This window comes from Gymnogyps californianus, chromosome 1 (assembly GCF_018139145.2).
Source record: "Gymnogyps californianus isolate 813 chromosome 1, ASM1813914v2, whole genome shotgun sequence".
Lineage (NCBI taxonomy): Eukaryota > Metazoa > Chordata > Aves > Accipitriformes > Cathartidae > Gymnogyps > Gymnogyps californianus.
In genome coordinates, this window is record NC_059471.1 from 167,373,833 (window position 1) to 167,399,467 (window position 25,635).

At 37.2% G+C, this 25,635-nt stretch overlaps 1 protein-coding gene across 2 annotated transcripts in view; it reads left to right on the forward strand.

The window, feature by feature from the left end:
- CDK17 (cyclin dependent kinase 17) overlaps window positions 1–25,635 on the forward strand; it is a 98,009-nt gene that overhangs the window by 68,368 nt on the left and 4,006 nt on the right. For both annotated transcript variants that reach the window (XM_050891065.1, XM_050891073.1), the window contains 9 exons: window positions 11,083–11,208; window positions 15,133–15,189; window positions 16,834–16,948; window positions 17,480–17,574; window positions 18,429–18,491; window positions 21,644–21,767; window positions 23,824–23,944; window positions 24,510–24,607; window positions 24,871–24,976. In XM_050891065.1, the coding sequence (XP_050747022.1) occupies window positions 11,083–11,208; window positions 15,133–15,189; window positions 16,834–16,948; window positions 17,480–17,574; window positions 18,429–18,491; window positions 21,644–21,767; window positions 23,824–23,944; window positions 24,510–24,607; window positions 24,871–24,976 (905 nt within the window). The remainder of the gene's footprint in view (window positions 1–11,082; window positions 11,209–15,132; window positions 15,190–16,833; window positions 16,949–17,479; window positions 17,575–18,428; window positions 18,492–21,643; window positions 21,768–23,823; window positions 23,945–24,509; window positions 24,608–24,870; window positions 24,977–25,635) is intronic.

Sequence of the window (25,635 nt, forward strand, 5' to 3'; positions counted from 1 at the left end):
TCAAGTTCACATGAAACTTGATGTTTCCGAAATCCCTCTTCTAAAAACACAAGTGCATGTTCTAAATCACTAGTATGGTTTTGACGAAACTGATGGACCTCCTTTTGATCTATTTGATTAGCAGACTTTCATTCCTTCTACAGAAGAAAACTGACAGTCCAACAAGAAAAATAATTTCAGCTTGGATAACAGACTTCTTTAACCTGCCTTTTACTAGATTTTCTAGGAGTAACTGTCTGTTATCAGCAATTGATGCTTTTTTGCCCTTCTGTTAGGAACCTTTGTAATCCTGATACTAAAGTTCTTGCATTCCACTTGCAAATGCTACTTCCCTTAGAAAAGTTACTGCACTAGGCAGTACCCTTTCTATAAGGATGGAATATCTGCTTTTTTGGTTTTGCTTTTTCATAACTTGGTTTTCCTTTTCAGTTCCATTTAAGAGTAGTCTGCCATCATATGGGATGTGTTCAGCCATCTACAAAACACATCTCTAGTAATCACTGGAATGCAGCAGATGAGAAGTCAGTACTTGTGTGCAGTTTCATACCCTGCACTCCAGCCTCACTGTCCTGTCCAGGAAGGTCAGATTTCTAGTTTCTGTATTCAAGAAGTTGGTTTATTTTGAATTAGCCAGTTTCTTCATGGGACTTTCCCTTTGGTACTTGCAGCTTTGTGTTGATGTGAATGGTTCGTGTTAGTAATTAACATTACACAGAACTGTTTTAAGGGTCCAAGTTTGCATTTTTGCAGTGATATGTTCTGTTTTGTTTCTCATGGTATTTTTTCTGGTTCCTTTCCCCTCTACCTCATTCTTCTTGTAAGCTGATAAACTTATGCTACCTTTTTCTTTTGGGCAGTTTCTCCTACTACTCTGTTACAGAAACTGATGAAAACATACAGAAATCTATTTTAAAAATCAGGAAGGTGTAGTAGTAAATGAGGCAGAGCTTGCTTTATTAGCATCTGTTACTGCCCAGCACCTACCACTGAGTCAAACCCTGGATTTCAGCAGGGTTTATGTTCAGGCTAATGCCACAGAGCAGTATCTTGTTAGGTGATAATTTAGGCAGACAAACAAAATCAGACATGATCTTTTTATGGTTATTATTTTTCTTATTCTTCCTTATACTCTCTAAGTTCACTTCCTTACAAGCTCTCTGAGATGCAATAAAATAATAACAAACCAAAGAAAACACCCAAAAATAATTTTGAAGTATTTCTGGCATAATTTGTCACAAATTTCCTGTGTGTTTACACACTTGATGAAAAGAAAGTAATATCTCACATTTGAGTTTCATTTCTCCTTTCTCAGATTTTTCAAAACTGTTTTATGTCACACTTGGTTTGGTTTGGTTTGGTTTCATTGGTTCTGAATAGAAGCTCGTGGAATGCAGTTTCTGAGTACTGTATTTGTGCCGAACAGTTTCAGCCTTTCACCTTAAAACTGCTGGGAGATATGAAGTAAATAAAAAACTGCCTGTGTTTTTTTGAAAAAAGAATGAAAGAGCAGTTTTTATTCAGCTAGTCGGTAGTCTAAGCAGCATATCCATGAAATTAAAATTCTTGTTAAAAGTATTTTGAAGAAGAAATTCTTCAGAATTCGTATTTTTGACTGCTTACATGAAAAAATCCTATTGACCTATAATTCTAATTTTGTGGGTTCAAAAATACTAATTGTTACAAATATTATTGAAAAGATACTTAGAAGATTTCTTTTCGTAAGTTTTTCATTGTGCTAAAGTAAATAAAAGCAAAGCTATCTGTTTGCAATTCTGGTTTCTGTGCTTTTAAAAAATTTATTATACATTTTTGTTTGAGTGGCCATAGGTACTGTGATAGCATATTTGTGGTAACTTTCTTGAACTACTGGCAGTAAAGTCCTTGCTTTCTTGATTGATGATAGTGGATGTGCTGGGAAAATGTGACTCCTAGTCCCAAAATAGAGATTAAACCTTAGGATTCTTAATAGTATCAATATTTCACTGATTACACTTGGCTCCTTGTCTTTTCGTAGCATTTCAACACAAATCTGACAAACTATGTTTATGTTGGGGAGGGGGCAGGGAACGTGTAGTATCTGTGGTCATTGGTATTTCTTCTGGGTCTGAAATAGCCTGTGGACTCAATCTCATGATAAAATCCCTGAAAATACTTTGTGTACTTGATTTGATTAGCATATTGCAAAAACCCTCTTGATTTCATTGGTGAACGAATTCCATATTTTGGGTTATTTCTGTCCCAAATATAAAAAGCCACCTGATTCAGTGCTCAAAATTGATGCTTTCTTAAATTGTGTAGCATTTCAATAGACTGGCTGAAAACCAGCGTGGATTTATGGAGTGAGAGGTAGCAGTGATCCTTCATAGGTGGATCTTAAGATTGTATTTTCATTATTGCTTCTAACAGAAGAAAACGTTCTTTGGCCCTTTCCTTAAATTTAACAGAATAGTAATTGATTAATTGTGATTTAACGTTTTCAGTAAAATAATAATAACAACAACAGGAAAAATGTAGTATTCAGGTGTAAACCATTCTGCAGAAGGCAGAAAAAAAAAGCACTTTCTGCATCACAATGAAATTGTAGTTACACCTGTCAGTTGAGTGGGGGAATGATGATGGGTTTATATGCATATAAGGAAAACTGGTATAGATAACTCATCCCAGCTGTTAAAATAGTCTTTTTGGTTACAGTAATCGAGGCTTATTTATAAAGGTGTTAAAATAGCATGCTGCAAGGATGCTGTAGGTTTCTTTTGATGGATGTGTATACTGGTGTTTTACTTCAAGACCTTGGAGATCTACAGGGCTGTAACAAAACAACAAAATTCTCTATAAATATATTCTTTGATTTGGGGTTGGGTTTTTTTCTATTTGCTTTTGCCCCTAGTAGTCTTGTTGTATGTCATAATTCTGTAGAGGATCCAGTTGGCTTCAACTGCGCTGACTCTGTCATTTGACAAAAATGCACTGAAATTTGATAAGGCAACCTTCAGAAAAAACTCCACATGGTATTTGATACTAAAATGGTACAGTAAGTACATGCATATAAGGTTGTATATTAGAATGTTTAAATTCTCGTTGGCATAAGCCAATGTTTTTCAATGAATTTGGTTGCTTTGTATCATGAAGTAGCACATAATACACATTTTCATTTAAAATATGCAAGGAAAGAATACTATAAAAAGTGGAATTTTTTTTTTTTTTTACAGTAAGCATGTCATGAAGTTGAACTGTGTTGCATAGAGGGTTATATGATGTAACATTTTAGATCTCATTAAGCATTCTCCAGTGAACAAAAGCACTATGACTTATTAGTGAACAGCTTGTGGTTGCAGCTGACATGTCTTGCTAGTGCTCGCTGCAACTGGTGAGAAGGCTAATTCAGGCCGATGCTTACACAAGAGAGCAAAGCGTTTTCATTTGATCTATAGTGGATTGTTTGGGCTGTCAGACCAAGGTCTGTAGACTTAGAAGAACAGTTCTTTTTGTTTGTGAGGCTGTAACAAAATTTTATTGATGGAATTTAACAGTATTAACTCTTAAAAGATAAGCTAAAATTTCAGGGAGAGGCGGAGAGCTTGTTGTCTGCTGCCATATAGTAAGTACATACCTTAAGTAATGGTTGGTCTGGAAATGTAACTTACCAATAAACTGAAGAACCAAAGCAGTAAGGATTGGTATATAATGATGCAACTTGGCAGTATAGTCCGTGTCGTCCACTGACTACCTGCTCCTGACAGAGCCAGCTTCCTTCTGCTCCTAAACTTGCATCAGCAGATAATTACTCACTTTGTTTTGAAGGAGTAGTTTTCTGCCAGTTGACTTTCTTACACCACATCACTGGGTCGTTAGCTTAGAGCCCGTTCTCCTTCAAAAAGCGATGGGAACATCTGGCCACAGGCAATGAAATACCGGGTTTGGAGGTGGTCAGCTGTTAGATTAGCTAAATGAAACATTCAAGGAATAGTGAACTGAGGCTGATGCTATCATCAGGCTGAGGCTGATGCTATCATGGTTTTCCCTTCCAGTTTTTCTGACAAGTTGTTTGGTACTACAGGATTGCCCCTTTTTTTTGCCTCCTACCGCTTCACCGGCAGAAGCCTGAATCTTTCTTCTCTTGCTGCAGTTGTGAGTGCAGCAGCAGCCTGGAACAGCCTAGAAGTTGAAAGATCGATAGCATTAGTAGCCCAATAGATTTGAGAGAGATTTATTGTTGCTACCGCAGCAAGAAAGAAACAGTCTGCAAATTGGCACATTTGTTAAAGGATAAAAATAAAAGTAGTCTCAGTTTTTCTTTTTCTGCTTTTTGTAGCGTAGTGAGAGTTGGACTCGGAAGGACCTCAACAAATCCTTCCCTGGGGCAATTTTATGGTTATTTATTTTTTATTATTGTTATTCTGTTTTGTGAAAAATATTAGTATTTATTGTCTAAATGTGCTATGTAAGTCAAAGACGTAATGACTTGAGTCATCAGAAGACAGGCTAAAAAGTGTGAATGTTTCAAATTCCTTCTTTTTAGAGCAGTTTTAACATGTAGAGTTCAAACATTCTGTATCCTGAGTTAGAATCATCTTTATTTCACTTCAGTGAAATTTACTGAAGTGTGTAGTGCATCTTGGCAAAAAATAAATGGTGAGTGAAGGAAAAACAGAAGTTGTTGATTTTAATATCTGATTTAAAGTGTAAAAAGTTAACAGTGTTGCTTTCACAAATAAGAATAGGTTCGTTCTGTGGAAAAATGTACTTTTTTGACAGGGTTTAAAAGAAGTTAAAATTGATCTGTTGACCAGGAATGAGACTTTCTGAAAAGTGTCACGCTATGGCACTATGGGCCAAGTCAAGCAATTAGAAAGAGGAATAGCTGGTAAGTTTGTATTATGGGGAATAGGAGATGAGGAAAGGATAGGTAGCAAAGGAATAGAGTTGTTTGAGAGTCAGATGTGAAAAACAGAATGTGGTAACAAAATTCTAGTATTAAACTCTTGTGAATGGTTTACTATGGGTGGCAAGTCAAGAAGCTGATATTTGTAACAGTATTTTGGGCCATCAAAAGGGGACCAGAAATAAAGAAATCAAAAATGTTGGGATTTTTTTTTTTTTTTTTTTTTTTTTTTTTACTTCCAAGTACGTGTGAAAAGCAGGAGGTGTTTTGGTTTTCTTTATTTGGAAGACATGTTTGTTTACTTATAAGGTTAAATTACTCAGCTCACAGGACCTGCAGGATTTAAGTTGAAACACCTGCCTCCTTTACTTGTGCCCAAGCATAAGTAGTTGTAGACAGAAGATCCACATCAAGTTACAGCAACGCAGTTGGATGCTAGCCAGACGAAAGAAAAGGCTCGATAAAGTGTAGCTCTTCTCAGAGCATTTGCTGTAGCTAGCATTAGAAATAGATGGTAAAGATGAGCACGAGTTGAGGTAGTTTATCTCCACAGAAAACAAAGTGATATTAGTGTCACAAGTGCTTACATGTTTATCTGCCATCAAGCAGAGTAGGACAAATGTGATTCTCATTTCAGGCAAATTATAAAAATAGTATGCATTTCTCTGCCAGTAATACCGGTAATAAAGCAAGACTGAGAATAAGCATTGCACATGAGGATAGAAAATGTGTTTTTAAGTTGTAGAAGGAGGGGGGAGATGCCACAAGCATTCTGGTTACCCTAGCAAAGCAAATGGTGCCTGAATATGTTTTCCAGAATATATTCTGGAACTGGATCAAAAAATAGCTCATTAAGCAACATACAGTTGACTGTAGGCATTTGAGCATTTAACAGTACCGTGTTTACTGAACACTGATATATTTTGTTGCAAGTTGACCCTAAAGATAACCATAAAAGAATCAAACCAGAAAATGTTATGAATTGACAAGAGCTTTTTCATAAATTAGACCTCATTTGGAAAAAGAAATCTCAAGTGACTTACAGGAAAATACTATCATTTTAGTTTTCTAAAACAGTTTGTTTTACCTGAAGTACTTTGTTGTCCCTGAAAGCTAAGGTTTTGCATTCCAGTAAACCTTTGCTTGTTAAGAGTTACAAAGGAATGCACCCAGATTCCCTCTGCATAGTTGAGAGTCTGTGTACACCACTTATACACCTGTTATGTTTAAAAAAGGATACATAAGATAGCATAGGGAGTTACTCTAATTTACTGCCTTTAGAAAATGAAACAAAATTTTAAAAGATTCATAAAGGGATGCAAAATTAATTAGCGTTAAAAATGGACATTTAACTCTGTAGTGTTGACAAGCTCAAAATCTTAAGTATCAACAATTAAAGAGCATAGGGAAAATTATCAGTCCTGCCATTAATTTTATATGCTTCCGTATTACTTCTTTAAACAGCATTGTAGCAGGATCTTGTAACAGGCCTGCATTTTTAACAGCCTGCTAATAATTTCCATTATAAAAGGTTTCTTGGGTTTAGTCATTTTCCTTGGTTTAAGTTTTTTTTTTCTTTTCTTTTTTCTAAGAAACGCTAACACATCATTAGATTCAGTTAGTCATTGAAATTAGTGTGGACAAAGTCCTTTGTCCAGAAAGTGTCTTTTTCATTGTTTCACAGAATTCCACGGAGGTTTAAGAGAATTAGAAATTCTTAAAAATCACTGTTTCCTACTGTTGCTTGCACTCCAGCCTGGCGTCATGCCAAAATAGCAGCAAGCCATGGGGTTGGGAAGAGCAGGTTTTGCTGCTACTAAAGCGGCAATAGCAAGATTGCTATGGGGTGGCTGCACTAGCAGCATGAGGGAGCGGAGATGGTGATTGCGTCTAATACACAACTCCGGGCTTAATACGCTAAGGCCAGCCGCTCCATAAAGGCGGTTCAGCAGGGGAATGGGTTGCTTCCCCCTGGCTCAACAGCTGACCCAAACTGGCCAAAGGGCTATTCTGTACCATCTGATGTGGTGCTCAGCGATAAAAACTGGGGGGAAGGAGGAGGAAGGGGGGACATCTGTGGCTATGGCGTTTGTCGTCCGCTTCCCGAGCCACCACCAGGCATGCTGAGGCCCAGCTTTCTGGGAAGCGACTGGACGCCTGCCTGCAGATGGGAAGCAGTGAATCAATTCCTTTTTCCACTCTGCTTGGGCACACAGCTTTTGCTTTCCCTATTAAACTGTCATTACCTCCACACACAAGCCTTCTCGCCATCCTTCCATCTTCTCTGCATCCCGTGGGAGCAGGGAGCAAGTGCTCAGCTGGGTGCGGGCTTGGCTGTGCACCGGGGTTAGGCCACAGCGGAGGAGTAAGTCTTTTGCTGCCGTCAGCTGAACAGGTTGCCTAAGTGTCAGCAGACTGCCCGGTCTTGAACGCTCAAGGCTCAAAATTGGTTGGTGTATGGTAGGGTTCTTTTTTCTTTTTAACATAATCTCAGTTAAATTAACTGGGTTTTTCAACTGTGTCAAACTCAGGTAATTTTAGTTTCCAGTTTTTCTATTTAGCCACTATGAAACATTGTGCTTATTTCTCTCATGCACGTCTAATCAATCCCCTTTCATGTTGCTGTATAGCATTTAATTATGATTGCTTTCTTTTCCCAAGAGGTGGTTGCTTCGATTATTGCAAAAACGGGGAGGAATTAAGGTGGTACAGGCAAACAAAACATAATAATTTCTGTCTTTCAGGTATTTGGGTTTGCAGTCTAAATGACTTTCTTTAATTTTGCCTATTTTAGACAGTTAGGTAATAAAGGATAATTATAATACAAAGAAGACTTTATATATGTGAATTAATGTAACTTTATATGTAATCTCTCAAATATCAGTGCCATAAAAGGCTTCTGACTGGTAGGTAACAATTTTAATATATGGTTTGAAGAAAGAAGTCTTGGCTTGGTTGACATTTCAACACAGCCAAATATGCATGAGTATTGCAAGTACAGTAGCAGTGTAGATCGTTACGAGGAAAAAATATATAAAGTACCTGCTGCAGTTTCCATGAAATCATTGTTCTCCTCTTAGAAAAGAAATTTTCTTCACCTATAAGAAGTTAAGGAGAATGGATAGTGTTTTGATTTTATTTACAACATGACAAAAATTTAGGCTTCCAGCACTAAATACACATTTTTTGCGGGGGAAAAGAGAGTGATTACTGTCATGTATTGTCCATTATATTACAAACGTAAGTAGAGAAATTATATTAAAAACAGATATTACAATCCTGAAAAAATTTTCTCCCTCCTTTTCCCCTCAGGCTGTATTGTGGGTGGGTTTTTTTTTTTAAAGACACACATTGCAGGGGGGTGGGGGTTGTTGTTGTATACTTACAACAAGTAAGCAGACTCTGTTAAAATACTTACTGTGAAACAAGCATTATGGGACCGGAATAAGAAAGCACTGCAGCAGCTTTCGATGCCACAGAGTTAATAGATAGGAGTAGGAGAAAGCTATTTTGCCACAGGGTATATAGGATAATGATTATATCTACTGCGTTCAGGAAGTTATATTGAAAAACTCAGCCCAATGCTCTTTTCTTCTGCTGTCTTGGAATTTGTCAAATTTCTGCTTTATTTTATTTCCTTGAGCAACAGGAGAGAGAAAATCAGGATATTGCCCCACATGATCTGGGGTTAGAATAGGAAGGTGGAGTAGAGGCTTGATGCTGGTCCTCTTCTGGCATCCCTGTCTTGTTCCAGCAGTTCCATGGTTCTTGCTGCAGGGAGATGATCCAGCTGCTTTCTTTAAGGCAACATGGAGCTCTTTCCTTTGTGCTCATCTGTTTTGTTGAGCTACCTGAATTTTCTGAAGAATGCAATAAATTATAGGGTGAATTTATCTATTTATTTATTTTTAATAATCTGAAGTCCTCTTCAGTAGGGGAGAGACATGTCGCTTTTCAGATTACACTGAATTTGAGTTGCCTATTACAAAAATGGTGTTAGCAGAGCCTGTCAAAAAGAAGGAAGATTCTTTAGTGGAAAATACTGTTTTACTGCAGGGATTACTGCTAGCTCCCGTTATAAGTAATTAGTTCCTCCACTCTCCCAAAAACCACACAGGCAGTTTTAAAATTGCCAGTGTTTTGAAAAATCTGAAATACCAAAGCTGAAAACTAGTAAAGAAATTGGAAGCTGCCAAAACTGAGGCATCCTTTTGTTTTCTCTTAATTGAACAAAATGTTGGTCAAAGCTGCCATTATGTGAACAGTACTTCTTTTGTTTAAAGACAATTTTAAAAGTCTGTACAAAATAAGAAATACAGACACTGGTTTTCCAGTTATACGAAGAAGCTGATGTTGGGCAGCAAAGTAGAAGCTAACAGACTTTGTGCTCTGTACCTAAGGAGGTGTGAGGAGCGAAAGGAAAACAGGAGGGTCAGCTGCCAGAAGTTAAAGCTTTGTTGGCATCTCTCCAAAAATTTCTGCCTGTATCCATTGGCCATAGTGAATAGCATATGTAGATCAGTCATCTGGGGGACATATATTAGCACTTCAGTCCTACCTGAAATTCAACTAATTGCCAAATTACATTCATTTTTTTTAATATATATTTTTAACTGATATTTTTTGCTCAGCTGTTGCTTCAGGTGCATATACAGATCATGCATACACATGGTTCAAATACGTTATCAACACTGAAAGCTTAGCAAGTTGTCCACCAAGATCTCAAGCCTGAACAGTCTGTTGATCCAGTTCTTTGGCAGCCTAAGCCAATTTAGCTGCCGGCTTCCCAGGCTTGCCCTGCTGCCTCTCTTGCCCTGCGTTCAGGCTGTGAGCTTGTCTGACCTTACACTGAACCTGTTCGGAGCCCAAAGCTGGCAGGAAGATATGCACTTCGCCCGAGATAGTTTCTTGATGATTTAGCATGCTGAAATAGTTCAAAGCTGCTGCAAAGACACGAGTAGAAACACACAGCCAAGCCTGAGGGGAACCGAATGGGGATGTAGCTGGCAGCATTTAGGTTAGCTTGGGATGCCCAGAATTCAAAGCTGGAGGTGATAGGTGAGATAGAATAGGGTAACATCAAGAAGAGCTTACTGCCCTCAGGTCAGTATTGATTAGATCTGAGGTCCACCAACAAAAATCTGGAGTTTCCCTCTTCTGCTGGAGAAAAGTGTGAAAACAGTGGTGGTCCCAGAGATGTCCTCATAACTCCAGGGTAGAATCTGTGGGAGTGGATTGTATAGTTTGATGTTGAGCATGATTTTCTTTACTTGAATAAACTACCTTTACTGAAAAACAATTCCTGCTGTTCTGGAAATTACTTCCCATTTTTTGTGAGTCTGGATATGTTGCCCATGTATCTCTGTAGTGGTGACTGGCCGCTTTAAGAGAATATTTAGTATTTCATTTTCTGACATGTTTGAGATTAAAGCCAAACTAAAAATAAAAAATTGATGAGAATGTGCAGCCGCCCCCAAAAAAACCTTTTTTCACATTTATTGAAAGGTGAAGTAATTTTGTTTCCCTCTTGTCTTAGAAATTATACTTGTTATTGGAGAAATTCACTGGTGAAAAATAAAATCTGATGTAGGGAAAACTGCATTTATATAATGGCAGTTTGGTTTTCTAAAGATCATATACTAAAGAGCTTGAAATAGACAAATGTATTAACATTTGTAATAGTTTGGCTAAATAACAAAGTGATTCTGTTTTGTAAGACTGGAAAACTGGAAGTTGAAGCCAGTTTGTAACTTTTAGTAGTCAGAGAAAGGGAGAGTGATACATTTTAAATTGTGGAGATCCCTTGTTATTCTAATGTAATTATTACATGAAAAGAAATGTATTTACCAGCCTCTGAATTCTCAGTTTCTGGTATTCCAGGTATGCATAAGTATTCAAGTAAACTCAGTACATTTATCCACAATGTAATTAATTACATTTTAATATTTCATCCCTCTTGTTAAAGTAATGACTTTGTAAAGCACTGAATTTTTGAACCTGTTATCTAAGCAATTTGAAGTATTATTAAAGAGAATGTTTTTAAAAACTATTTCTGTGAAATTACTTATTTTTCATTCGTATAAATATTTCAGTTTTAAATAGCAACACTGTAGTAACAGTAACACTACAGGGGTTAAAAGATTTTTCAGGAAATTCTGAATTATACTTGATCCTTCTCTTTGTAACCTTATTTACTGCAGGATTTGAACAAGCGTTTGTCCCTGCCTGCTGACATCAGGATACCTGATGGCTATCTTGAAAAATTGCAGATTAACAGCCCACCGTTTGATCAGCCAATGAGTCGACGTTCTCGTAGAGCATCACTAGTAAGTGTAATGCATCTGCCATGCTAAACCAACCTCTCGGTTCTTCAGATTCCATTTAATGCAGATGTCTGTATACCATAGGTGTGATTCAACTTCATTTACACCTTGGCTTTCATGTCCTGAACTTCAGTGTGCACCTGTCAAAATCCATTGAAGAATTTCACCCTTTCTTTCATTTTTCTTCTGCAAACTCGGCCCTGTCATTTCTCAGCAAAGGTCTTGACCCATTGAAATCGGTGGCTAAACTCAACTCCCAAAGTGCATACTTAAATCCTTTTGCTTTTTAAGAGTAGGGATGATCTGTTTGAGCAAGTAGGCCATGTAGTCTTAGGTCAAGGCTGGGGCTCTCGTGATACAGTAGGAAGGCCCTAAAGCAGCATAATATGAAGGCAGGTCCTCCTCACTGTTCTTTTTGTATTTGATAACAAATTGTCTTTCTCAAAATTGCTGTTGAGATGATAGATGTTTTGGGGTTTTTTTAAAGCATATGTGAATTCCTAAGAGAATGAATGAATAAATTCACATATACCTTTTTAGATTATTGGGTTATTTTAAAAAATAAGTCTTTTCCTTGGAGATGGCAGAATGAGGTTTCCTATACTGTAATTAGAGTATAAATGCTAGAAATCTTGGATACTCATACAAAATATGCACATCCCTGAAATAGTCCAAAAAAACATTATTGTCTTATTTTTACAAAAATTGCTACATTTCAGTAATAATTTGATCTATCAACTTTCTTAATGATAATTGAGATCTTAAAGAATTGCTAGACCATTACTGACTTCCTGAGCAAATTCATTGGCGAGAAATTCTTTACAGAGAAAAACTGGATATGTTTTTGAAATCCGCATTGTTCTTTGTTTTCTTGATTTAATGGCTTATTTGCTGAAAAATAAATATGAAATTATGTGTAGTGAATTAGTTTTATTAATGGTGAAATATCTTTATTTTATTCTTTGTGAATTAATAATGTCTATAACAAGCAATGGTTGAGTTTTATTGTGTATTTTTCCCCTGAAAAAATACAATTTAGTATGCTGGACTAAAGCTCTGATCTGCATGTTGCCTTTTACAAGAACAGTATTAAAAGAACAACAGGTTGGATCAAAGCACTGGAAGTAATAATAATGCAGCAAGCTTTAATATTTGTGCCAGAATTTTGTAGCTCATTAACCACTTAGTTACTGATGTAGCATTGAACTGAGGAATAGACTTCCCCAAACCTTCTCTTTTCAGACGCTGGTGAAGTACCTTTTCAGTAGAACCTTTTCAGTGGAATATAGTATTTGGGGACTGGGGGGATTTTCCTGTATATCTAAATCCCCTTGCTCGTGTAATGTTGACCACTGAGAGCAGCTGAAGTTCCCTCCTCTTCACCTTCTAGAAGATAGAAAAACAGTGCCCTCTAATGAGTATGGTGTGTGTATGGAATCAGCTTCCTGTCACAAGGTTGTTTTGTTTTGCCTTTTAAAAATGCTTTTAGGGCTTAAAAGTCCAAAATGAAATCTATCAGCAGTGCTGTGGTATGAAGGCGTGCATTTGCTGCATTGTCCTTTCATGATTTCAAATTAACCTTTAAAAAAGAGAAATTCAAGGACTCGTTATTCTGAGACTGTCATTGAAAGCTTTCTAGCAAACTGTTAATTACAATATGTGAATATTGTGCTCTGCTTCAAAGGCATGTCTCTTCAAGGCTTAGTAGGAATCAAAGGAAAAAGGCTATAAAAAGTATCAAGTGAGGACTTGTTATACTTTAGGTCTGGTGTTTTTCTTTGAGATACAAGGAAAAAATTAGCTTTTACGGTAATTGTATTTCGTGTACACATGTACAGTATTGCATGCACAGTAGCATAGTTGTAACTCTTATGCATGAGCCATTAGAAGTAAGAGACCATAAATATGGTGCATCAGTGTTTCTCTAAGTCAAGATAGACAGATGTGTATTGCAGAAAAAAATTAAATAGTTCAGAAATTACATTGAAGGAAAAATGAAATTGATCTTACTTTGAGGAATGCAAAAATTAGTTTTTCTTATGACTGATAGGCAACCAAAATATGATTAAAAATTTAAACACACTGAAAGGCAGATCTTGAAGAATATATGTCCTCTGTATGTAGGAAATATTGTATGATTTTATTGTCTAAAGAAGATATTTATTAGTCTTGATGAACAACATCAAGATTTCTTAGAAATCAGACTTTTAAGTTGTATTCCAGACTGTCTGGTATAACAAGGCCAATGGCTATGAGTTGTCCTTTAGTTTCTCCTGTAAACTAAGCAGCCTATCTTTTTAATTCTGATACCGTCTAATACTTACTTGAAGATATGTTTATTTAAGTAGGTCAAAACGCACTTTGGAAGCATAATATTTATTTTACTAATATTGTACCTATATCAGTGGTATGTTTAAAATCTCACTGGAGTTATAAGGGTTGTCAAATATCAACTTTGCTTGTATTTTGGGATAAACAGCTTGGCTTCAACAAGCTCCTAAAAATACTTGATGCTAAAGTATTTAAAACATTTCAGGTCTGACACTAATTTAATAAACCAGAATCACTCTTAATACTATGTTAACGTAATTATGTGCCCATTTTTCTCTTAGATATGTCAAATATGTTTACAGACAAGATCTTACACTTAATTCAGGTGTATTTTCATGCGCGTGTTCTGAAAATTAAGTATTAATCCAACTTTCCTTAGTATACCTTCATGTTATATTGTTGTCAAATCTTAATACAGTCAGCAGTATTTATGTTACACTGTGTTACCATGAAATAATATACAACTTCAATATCCATCAGATTTTAGGAGCAAATCAACATATTCTGGCTTGTGGACATAGGTCCTGAAGCCAGTCCAGTGTCAAAGTATCATTCCTTAGAAAGAAATAGCAATTGGAGAGCTATGTTTGGTAGTGGAAGGAGGAGGTGATGCTAGGGAGAAAACCTGGCTTTTTTGTCTTAGTATATGTTCAATTGTCAGTAAAGCAAAACCCCATGAAGCCTATGGATTTGGGGTTTTGACAGGATACAGGCCATATTCACTTTGTAAATTTGTAAATTGCTTTAAAAATTCACATGTTTTACATGTCTACTTTCAGCATTCTTTACACTGTAAGAACAATATAAAGCTTTAGTGTAATTGACAGTGTCCTTACATGAAAATAACTGTAAGAGATAACTGTATTAAATATGAGAGTAGCAGTGGATTTGAACAAGAAAAGAGTAATGATCATACGGTCTTTAGAAAAAGGTGTTACGTAGGCAGGCAAACCCTCCTGGCTTGCATTGCAGAGCTAAGTTGGTGACGAAAAAAGAGAAGGTGAATAGATCCAAGTAAAATACATGAAGACTTGAAGTTATGAGCCATGAAACATAAATTGTTGAGACAAAGCTGAAGCTTGTGGAGGAATGATGTTTAGGGATTTTACTGGCAGAGTTTTAGACTGAAAAGCATTGAGAGGTCAGAATGGGAGAGGAAGCCCGGAGCTGAGATCTTGAACGTAGCAAATAAGTTATTTTGAGAGAAGCAGTAGCATATGGTTATGCTGAGCAAGAGAAAGGATGGAATAGTTTGAGGTGACTTCTGTGCTTTAAGCTGTAACAACCTCATTAGTAGTAATCAGATCAGAAGAGTGGAGAAGACCTAAGTAGGAGGTAGGGTAAAGTGGGGTTTTGGTCTAAGTGTAACTCAGTACATAGTCCTTCCAGGATACAACAGGCTGAGCATTAGGCTTGGATGCTGGGACGCATTTATATCATAATATGCTAAAATGTTTTTAAATTAGCAGAATTGTGTGGTGTTTGGTCAAGTACTATCAGGTACTTTTCTGAAACAAAGTTTAGCTTGCTGATTAAATGATGTATGAATAAAGTGTTCCGGTTTAGTGATCCGTTTTCCATTTCTTTTCATTGCAGTCAGAAATTGGATTTGGAAAAATGGAAACCTATATCAAGTTAGAAAAGCTGGGAGAGGTATGTATAGCTTTCTTTTGAAATGATTACTGCTTTGATGACAGTGTCTTATGTAAAATTTTACATAAATGTTAACTGAAAATCTCCATATCCCTCAAAATACCCATTGAATTTATCTTTTCAGTAAACCGAATATATTCATCATGTGTAACAATGTCACAACCACACAAATGTTCTATGCATATATAATGAAGGAAAAAAAAAGGCAGGAGAACCATCACTGAGCTGGGGAAGAACAAGACTCCATTAGCAAATGATCTGTGACCTTCTTACATAGGCTGGTTTTGTGTGCAGATCAACAACAAAACTAGTTAAGTCTGGTGTCCTTCTGCCGTGAGTTAGGTGTTAGGGAGCACTCATGCTGGACAAGAAGCTGGCGCTTGCAGGGAGCAGGCAGTAGCTATGCATGTTCTGGTGGAGAAGCCTGCACGCCTGAGCTAGGCAGCCAGCTGGGTGCTGCCAAGTGAAGTACGTAACACTGAGTTTGCCTTTCCTTTCTGGGAGGGCGGCAGTATGGCTTTCTACCTCCACTTAGCCTCTGACTTCCAGAGAAACAGAATTCAGGAGGGGCCAGGTGTCAGTCCTGTCCAGTTTGATTGAGGTTGGCCAATGGGATCAAAAATGAACAAGGAGCACTGGAATGGGACGCACTGAACATTGGAGAAGGAAGCAGGGCTGGTCGGCATCTCTGCTGTGAATATTGCAGCCAGTCCTCCATTTGCAACATTTTCATTTCCAAATGCATTTATTTTTTACTTTACCTCTAGTACTTGTTAGATGGATCACTAGAAATGACATAACATTGCGTTTCTTTGGAGGAATGTTAATCTTGTACCTCTCAAGTCATAGTTGCAGGTGTACATTATCTCACTTGCTTACAAAGTGTAGCGGACAACCCCAGCTATGTACTGTAACCTAGGGCAATTTCTGTAACTTTGTTGCTTCCTCTTTGCAATTGCTGGGATTAGTTGTACCTACTTGCTGTTTTGTCAGAATTTCTTGTCCTTATGTAACGTGCCTTGAAAGTTTTGAATCTCTTATTGTCTAAGCAAAAAAACCCAAACAAACAAAAAAAAACAATTGAGAAAGATAAGCTTCATAATATTCACTGTTCATTATGTCAACCAAAATGGAACGTTGACAACTCCCCCCCCGCCCCAAAAAAATTCTCGTGTAAAATATGTAACAAAGACAAGAAGCTATCAAAAGGAGTTACGTGTTTTCATAAAAGTAATGGCAGAGTATGTCTGCAGCCTTTGGAAACATAACTGCGGTGTAGTGTAGAGATACCTGAGCTAGTTTTAATGAAATAGAGATTTTCAAGTGGGTAAATGATCCCAACAGTGAAGTTAGTGAACTTAACACTACCTGATCTGACTTCTTTGGTAGCTATATGGTGTATAGCTTTCTGTGTAATTTTCAGTTGTTAAGCATACACATCCCTTGTGTCTTCTGTGCGTTCAGACCTGTGTTTACAAAATATTTTTTTAGTTTTACATATATCAAAAGAAGACAATGTAAAAACTATTCATATCCAAAATGAAACCTGTTAGAACCTCAGGTAGAAGTTTATATCTTCTTTTTTAACTTAACTTTCAATGAAGGCACAATTTGTAAGAGTTTCCTTCTTCTTCCGTTTTGTAGGGTACTTACGCAACAGTTTATAAGGGGAGAAGTAAATTGACAGAGAACCTGGTAGCTCTGAAAGAAATCCGCCTGGAACATGAAGAGGGAGCACCATGCACAGCCATAAGAGAAGGTGATAACTTTTTTTTTTACTTTTTAGAATTTCAAATACTTCTGGATTTCTTTTTGACCAGACTGTTGTTGATACTTGGAAATACATAGGCTACATGGGAGATTAATGAAATTAGCATTAGTTTTGGCGAGGAAAATTTTAGTCTAGGCATATTAAGAGTTAGTGTTTCAAATTTATTTACTTTATGGGGGGTGGTTGTGTTCTCAAATGCAGTGTTAAAAATGGATGATTTTATACTGAATTAGACTAATATTAGTGAGTAATTTTCAGGGATTCAGAATACATTTTAACAAATGACTACTTCTGCCTGAAATATATAATTTAGGAAATATCTACAGTTTGTTACTCAAATGTCTGTTTGGTGTTTTGATTAAATGCCTTTCTTATTAATGTAATCTATACGAGTATTATGTTCTTAATAGCTTTTTAATTTAAAAAAAAATAGCTTATATGTATGAACTTGCTAGAAATGCATTTACTGCTCACGTGTTTTGCATTTATTTATTTTCTACTTACAATTCTCTTTTGCAGTGTCATTATTAAAAGATCTGAAGCATGCAAATATTGTTACATTACACGATATTGTGCACACAGACAAGTCTTTGACTCTTGTTTTCGAATATCTGGTAAGTGTTTAAACAACTAGTGAGCTTTAAATTCGATTTATTGTTTCTAAGTAACACAGACATAACAAAATTCTGTACTCTTTTTAAAAATACTGGGACTGTTATAGTTTTCTCCTGCATCTAGAATCATTCAGCTGAAAATGAGAAAAGTGTATTCAGTTCTTAAATTGCTGTAAATTAGTAAATACTGTTCTGATCATTTCAGAGTTTCATTAATAGCAGTTAGTGGTGATCTACCTGAGCAAACTATCTACTTGTACCAAAGTCGTTAACTGTTAAAAAGAATAATCATGCTATTATTCAAATGATACTTTTCTGTTATGATGCAACTCTCACAAGTTAGCTAAGGAAAAAAGTATACTTTGAAGTAAACACCGCGTTCCATCTTTTTGTAACTACCTTTTCAAGCAAGTGTGCACAATGACGTATCTCACTTGCTTGCCTCTTCCATTGTAGACTTTTCACTTTCTCACTGAAGCTTTACCTAATGATATTTTTTTGTATAATATGCTGGAATATATAAGCGTAATAAGAGGGATGAAGAAAAACTCTTTACTTCCAATGTAATTGGAGAATGTAGCAATTTCATAAAATACTGTGGTGCACACAAGATGGAGGAGAGGCAATAACAAGTAATGTTGTCTGAGATGATGCAGCTTGCTGGAAAATGGGTATTTAGATCCTCTGGAAAGCCAGAGTTTTCTGCATGTTCAGGCTTTTAGGTTTTTTATCGTGGAACATCTTTTGCAGAAAACTCAGTTTTCTGATGAATTATTTCAGTTCTAACAATAAATAGTATTCACGTAATCTGTTGTCCACAATTTTGCTGAACAATGATGATGGTGTTTTGACAGGACAAGGATCTGAAGCAGTACATGGATGACTGTGGTAACATCATGAGTATGCACAACGTAAAGGTGAGTGTTTTCAGTGACAGTGACTGTCTTCCAGCTTTCTCTGTTCTAAGAATTTCAGAGAACTTAATAATGAGGAGCTATATGGTTTAGGGCTTTTTAAAAAAAATAAAATTACAAAACTTAACTTCCTTTTTGACCTTTGGGCCTGGCTTAACTACATTTGACATGAGATGGAGTCTGTCTTTTTGGTTTTGATGGCTTTTAAGTGTTTAGAGCACTGAAAATGGGAGATTATATAACTTTATATGTTTTCATTCTCCTTGAATGTATATATTTAAAATTAAAAACTTCCTAAAAAATAATACATTCATAACTCTTTTGACCTCGTCATGTCCTTCCATTATTTTATACTTATTTATTAAGTCTGTAGTTTGGTGTATCCTCAAATAAAATTTATATATGCACACTGAGGAAAATGTAGCCTCAATCATGAATGTAGGTTTGGATGCCACTGCCTACCACACAAGTAAGAAATTAATAATACGTATTTAAGAATGAGTGATGTTCATCTTTCCATTAGTAATAAAATGGAAATTATTTTCTTTAAGGTTTAATTGTCTGTTGCTTTTAACTATGGCTGTGGCCAGGTCAAGTGACTCAATTTCCAATCTGGCCTGCTGAAACTAACTCAGGTTCAAGTGTTACCTCTCTTGTAACAAGCAGGTTTTGATTTGGAAAACTGGAATAACTGTTTATGTTCTTTAATACTTACGGCTTTATAAACAGGATTCCAAACAGAGGATAATACTATCTTGAAATGAGTGAAGTTGTCCGAGGAGGCTGGCTTACCAGTATCACCCTGCTGTGTTGCAGCCTGTGCTGGACTGTACCTTCAAAACCTCTTCATTAAGCCATATATAATTCATATAAGGGATGTGATTTGTACGGTAGATGTGTTTGAGAAACTCTTCTTGAAAAAAATTAAGCTGTGATCCTAAAGAACAAAACCATGAGCATGCACGCATGGTAGGAAAATTACTTTTATTCTTATACAGTAGCACATGGCACAAATATGGTTGACAACACAATGTACTAAGTACTGTGAAGCGATGGGGTTTGTGTGCATTCCAGTGGAGTTGTCATCCTTGGTTTTGGCTTAGTTGCATGTTGAGAAATCTGTTATTGCCTATGGGTTTCAGTCTAGGTATTGGTTACTGTTCAGATAGCTTTTTCTTTTATTGTGTTGTCACATTGCAGTAAGTATCTCTAGGGAAAGACATCTGCCCTTAACCTACTCTTCTGCTTCCTTTGAGAGTCTGCAAAGGGAAATTCTTTAATTTGTATCTACTTCAGAGAGACAACAAAAAACATAATTATGCTTGTGTTTTTAATTAACTACAAGTTAATAAGTAGTGCTTTAAGCTTAAAAAAAAATAAAGAAGAGCTGTAAGTGGGAAGCTGACTCCTGTAATAAGTGCAGTTAGAGAACAAGCAGAATCTGCTTGTGGTAATCCAAGCTAAGCAGAGGAACTGTTTTTCCTTGTTTGCCTATGGTTTAAGCTATGCCTTAAGAGCAGATTTATATGGTCAGTACCTTTGGCACTGGGAAACCAGAACAGCTGCTTAACTGTGGTAGCTGTAGGTGCTTACCTTACAATAACTGTGGGGGTTTGGGTCATTAGTAACATTTGAGAGACCTCCCTGTCATGACTCCCCTCGCATTCCTCAGCTAATTTTAGTTATTTTGAGTTTTAACAAAATGAAGATGTGTAATATAAAGATGTGTGTGATCTCTGCAGGTATTACTGTTTCAAACAAAATTTTGAGCTAATACCTGTCGTCCTGTGCATTTCCAGAAGGATCCCTGCCAACTGTGTTGAAGATCCACAATTTCTGTAGAATAATCTGCTTTGCTTTCTTGACTAATCCTTGCAGTCCCAGTGCACACTAGAGATGGCTATCAATTTCCACAGCAGTCCTGTTAATATTACTTGGGACTGACTACCCCTGCAACAGTATGCACATGAGTAGATGAAACAAAACTTGCTGCTTCTCATTCTGCTTTTCAAAAAAGAACAGAAAGAAAGAAAAAATCAATCGCAATTCCTTTTTTTCTAGAACAGGTAAATCCCACGTAAGCAGACTGAGAACAGATGGATGTAAACTACACCTGCTGTGTATTTGTCCAGTTTAGGAAAAAGAATTTGGTGGTGTCACCTGGTACAAAAATAAACTGATGTGTTAGAAAACGGTCATATAAAACCATTCTAGTGTTTCTCCTCAGAAGTCCTATTACATACTGAATTTGTCACATTGGTAAACATCACTTTCTGTAATGCTCTGTATTTTTTCATTGTACATTTATCATCTCTACTAGCTGAGGACCGTTGTGTGGTAAATACCAGCAATGGCTACCCAGAAGTCCCATGTTTAAGATCAGACCCTTTTTACATACAGAAACTGCGAAATAGTAGTTCTTAATGCAGTGATACAGTAATCTTACTTGGCTGCTCTATGCTAAATGTTTCTTCATCCCTTACTACTTCTCTGTCTATGTATGTGCAGCATTAATATGCATGACTGAAGTTGCTTGCTTGGCTTGCTGTTTCAGAGGACTAAAGTTAAACCTGTATGTGTCAAGGTGAGGGGATGAATATAAATGCCAGAGGCAGTTGGGCTGTTTTAGTGATCCTCATTTCCCCATTTCTGCATGTTTCGTGAGCTTGTGAATCCAAGTGTATTTTTCCGGTAGCATGCCAAAATGTTCTGTACGTAGTTTTGCACAATTGGATAGAAAGGATGCTGAGCTGCGTTTTCAGAAGGGATTCTGTAGCGGAAGGGAACGTGAGTATAGTCAGAGACAATTACCTTTAAAGACATTAGTGTGGGGAAGAGCATTGGTAAATGCTTACTTAAAAATAAACAGCCCTGTGGTTCTCTTCAGTTAAGCAGAACAAATTGCTCTTAAAATCTTTATTGTAAAGTATCATGTTAAAGCAGTGCATTAGCATAAAGGGATTTTAAATCTATAAACAATAATGAAGATGTTCAGAATGTGTTCATATGGAAAAGTAACTTACTTTTTGAGAAGTAGTATTGTCCTGCTTACAATACAGAGACTTAACTCTACAGCGCCCAAATGGGCTGTTATAATCGTGTAATCTGTAGATTAACATTTTTAGCCTAATTTATATAAATGTTCTCTTTTGTAGCTATTTTTATACCAGATTCTTCGTGGTTTGGCATACTGTCATAGGAGAAAGGTATTACATCGAGATCTGAAGCCACAAAATCTACTAATTAATGAGAAAGGAGAGCTGAAGCTTGCAGACTTTGGTATGGCCTGAAATTATTCTGTAACAAGTATTTTCTTCACTCAGCAAGAGAGAGGCATCTTTCCTTATAAAGGAAAGATGAGAATATCGAGTCTGTAGTGAATTTGTGCATTCTCAGATGGAAAATGAATGCCAGCCTTTTACAGGATATTAGTAATCAAAGTAATATGTGTATAGGTAATACTGTCACTTGACTTGCGGTTTGAAAGTAGTCTTACAGCTTCCTTTGAAATTGACACTTATTCAAATCCTTAACGTGGAGCTCCAGTTACTTTTGCTAACGCTCCACAGTCACTCCAAAGCAGAGCAACCATGACGGGAGAGAGAAAGGGTCTGTCTGTGTGCTGAATTGTCAGGTGTTACTCCATCACTGATACACCAAGTTCCTTTGGGATTTCCAGTAGAGTGGGGCATTCACAGTTTCCTGTTACCTTCTATGTCAGGAAGGTCCTTTGAAAGTTGTGCTACCACTGGTTTTTCCCCTTGTGTGTTGTCGTGGTTTAAGCCCAGCTGGCAACAAACACCATGCAGCTGCTCACTCACTCCTCCCCCCCGCTGGGATGGGGAGTAGAAAATACAACAACAAAAAAAAAAGCTCGTGGTTCGAGACAAGGACAGGGAGGGATCACTCACCACTTATGGTCACAGGCAAAACAGACTCAATTTTGGGGAAAAATAAACCAATTTAATTTGTTAACAGCCAAATCAGAGTAGGATGATGAGAAATAGAACCATATCTTAGAAACACACCTTCCACCCACCCCTCCCTTCTTCCTGGGCTCAGCTTTGCTCCTGATTCCGCTACCTCCTCCCCGCCAGCGGCGCAGGGGGGCGGGAATGGGGGTTGCAGTCAGTTCATGCCACATTGTCTCTGCTGCTCCTTCCTCCTCACAGGGAGGACTCCTCACACTCTTCCCCTGCTCCAGCGTGGGGTCCCTCCCACAAGGGTCAGCCCTCCACAAGCTTCTCCAATGCGAGTCCCTTCCACGGGCTGCAGTCCTCCACGAACTGCTCTAGTGTGGGCTATCCCACAGAGTCACGGCCTTCTCCGGGCCCAGCCACCTGCTCCGGCGTGGGGTCCTCCACGGGCTGCAGGGGAATCTCTGCTCCACCGTGAACCTCCATGGGCTGCAGGGGGACAGCCTGCCGTCTCACCACGGGCTGCAGGGGAATCTGCTCCGGTGCACCTCCTCCCTCTCCTTCTTCACTGACCTCGGTGTCTGCATGGTTGTTTCTCTCACATCCCGCTCCTCTCCTCACTGTAGCTCCTCCTCCTCTTCTTCTGTCGTCTTCTTCCTCTCCTTCTCTTTTTACTGTAGCTCTTCTTCCTCCATTTTCTTCCACCTTACTCTCTCCCCCAGCAGTCTTTTTCCCCTTCTTAAATATGCTATCACAGAGGTGCTACCACTGTTGCTGATGGGCTCGGCCTTGGCCAGAGGCGGGACCAGGTTGGAGCCAGGGAAGGTTCTAGTAGCTTCTCACAGGAGCCACCCCTGTAGTGCACACCCCACCCCCCCCCAGCTACACAAACCCAACATGTGTGAATGAAGGTTGTTCAGAAGATTGCATCTAACGTGATAGACCTAAATTTTTTGAAGATATTACTGACAAACTGACAATGTTAGGACGGAAGACCCCTGCTGATCCAACACTGATTTGGTCTTTTTCGACCGTTTCATTATTCGTTCGTTTCCTTCTGCCTTTTGCAACGTAATTCTCAAATGGAGATAGTGTGGAAGGGTTCTCACAGGGGGAGGTGTCATATTGATCTAATGCTTTGTCGTTTTAATGAAATTTACAGGATTATTCCAGGTTTTGATCTGTTTACCTTGTCTTCTGTGCTTAAAAATGCTGATCATGAGATAGCTGTAAATACTAAGAGGCATATCACAAGTTGTAGAAATGTATTTATTAGGGCTTTTTAATGAACATTAAGGGAAGGTATTTAGCAAGTATAATAAGGTTGATTTAGCTCTTAAAAAAATCTTTGTCAATTTCATGCAAAAAAAAAAATTTCAGCAAGCTGCACATGACTCTCTATTTGCCTTTTTATCAAGGATTGGCTAGAGCAAAGTCTGTTCCTACAAAGACCTATTCCAATGAAGTTGTCACGTTATGGTACAGACCACCTGATGTTCTCCTCGGATCTTCAGAGTATTCAACTCAGATTGACATGTGGTTTGTATAGCTTTGTCTAATTTAAATTTTTGTTCTCAGTCAATTTGAAAAAGTGCCAACTCTTTATTATTATATAGTAGCATTCAAATACTCATCCTTTGAATTTTTGAAGGCTACAAAAAGGCTAGATTTTGAAGGCTAGATTTTTAGAGGAAGGATTGGCAGACAGGGAAGATGCTATTATTTCTCTCTGAAAATGCAGAGTACCTTTTTATTGCTTAGAGTAACCAGGCATTAGGCCCACAGTGTTAGGGGAAAAAAACAAACATGTTCTCCTAATGGCATGATAATGTGGTATTTTACTATGAACTTTAATACAGTTGATAAACTTGACATCTGAAGGAAGAGGATACAATATAGCTATGACATAGGTTTTGTTTAGTCTTTGACAGTTCTTTTGTTGCTACATATCTTTCAAAACAATATTTTTAGTAGCAGCATGAGGCTAACAACTAATTTAATAATTTGTTTTAATTTAAGAGAAATCAAATCACAGAAGTCTTTAAGAGCTGAAAGCTTAAATTGTTAGATTGTTTGTGATTTATCTTTTTCTCTTTTTACAAAGGGGCGTCGGATGCATATTTTTTGAAATGGCATCAGGAAGGCCTCTTTTTCCTGGTTCAACTGTCGAAGATGAACTGCACTTAATTTTCAGACTTCTGGGTAAATGGATACTTTTAGCAGTAATGTTACTGCTATATGTTTGTTCTTCTAAACCCTTTTCCATGAGAACTATAGATATGTATCTATAAACAATGATATTTTATATTGCATTGTAATTAAGGTGAATGAGTGTACCCTTGACTCATTGACTGATTTTTTCTTTCTTTCTTTCCTGTTTAAATTACAGGATTAAATGGTTATTTATGTCAAAGTTGTTTCTTTACATTTTTTTAAGTTGAATTTGTTGCTTTTTTTAAATGCAGGAACCCCATGTCAAGAAACATGGCCAGGCATTTCTTCCAGTGATGAATTTAGAAACTACAACTTTCCTAAGTATAAACCACAACCCCTCATCAACCATGCGCCAAGGTACTTTGTGTTTTATTAATAGAACATATGCATCCTCGTGGCTTTGCGTATTTGTAAATGTGAACATGTTTCCAAGTACTGTCTGCTACTGAATGCCGGAAAACTACACATCAGTTATGTTATTGTGGGCAGATAGTAATGCAAAGCATAATCCTGGTACTATGTGATGACTTTGTCTAATATCATTCAAGGTACCACCGCTCCTTAATGACCTATAGAATTATAAACTTATTAATAATGCCTGCATGGTAGGAGTGTTCACACAGCACTTCCTAAATAACCCAAATTCTCTTCTGTTATATAATAGGCTGATAGTTAAAATGGCAAGGTTTCCTCGAGCAGCCTGTTGAAATCATTCTAAAACTATTATGAGGAATTTGAAGGGTCTGCACAGTTATTATAAATAAACTTTATAACAAAGACTACAACATTTTTTATTGACTCTGAGGAAAAAGATCTAACATTGTGTCCTTCTAGTAAATGAGCAGTGTTAGGCTTTAAAAAAAAAAAAGGTTTTTTTCTGAAATAAATGATCCAGGTCAACCTAGTAAATCACAATCCAAAGCTCAGGATTTGTCTGTCCCCAGTGTTTTTCGAATAGTCTCGTTCTGAGATACTGGTACTTGTATGTTTACACATTAACATGCAGAAAAGTTGTT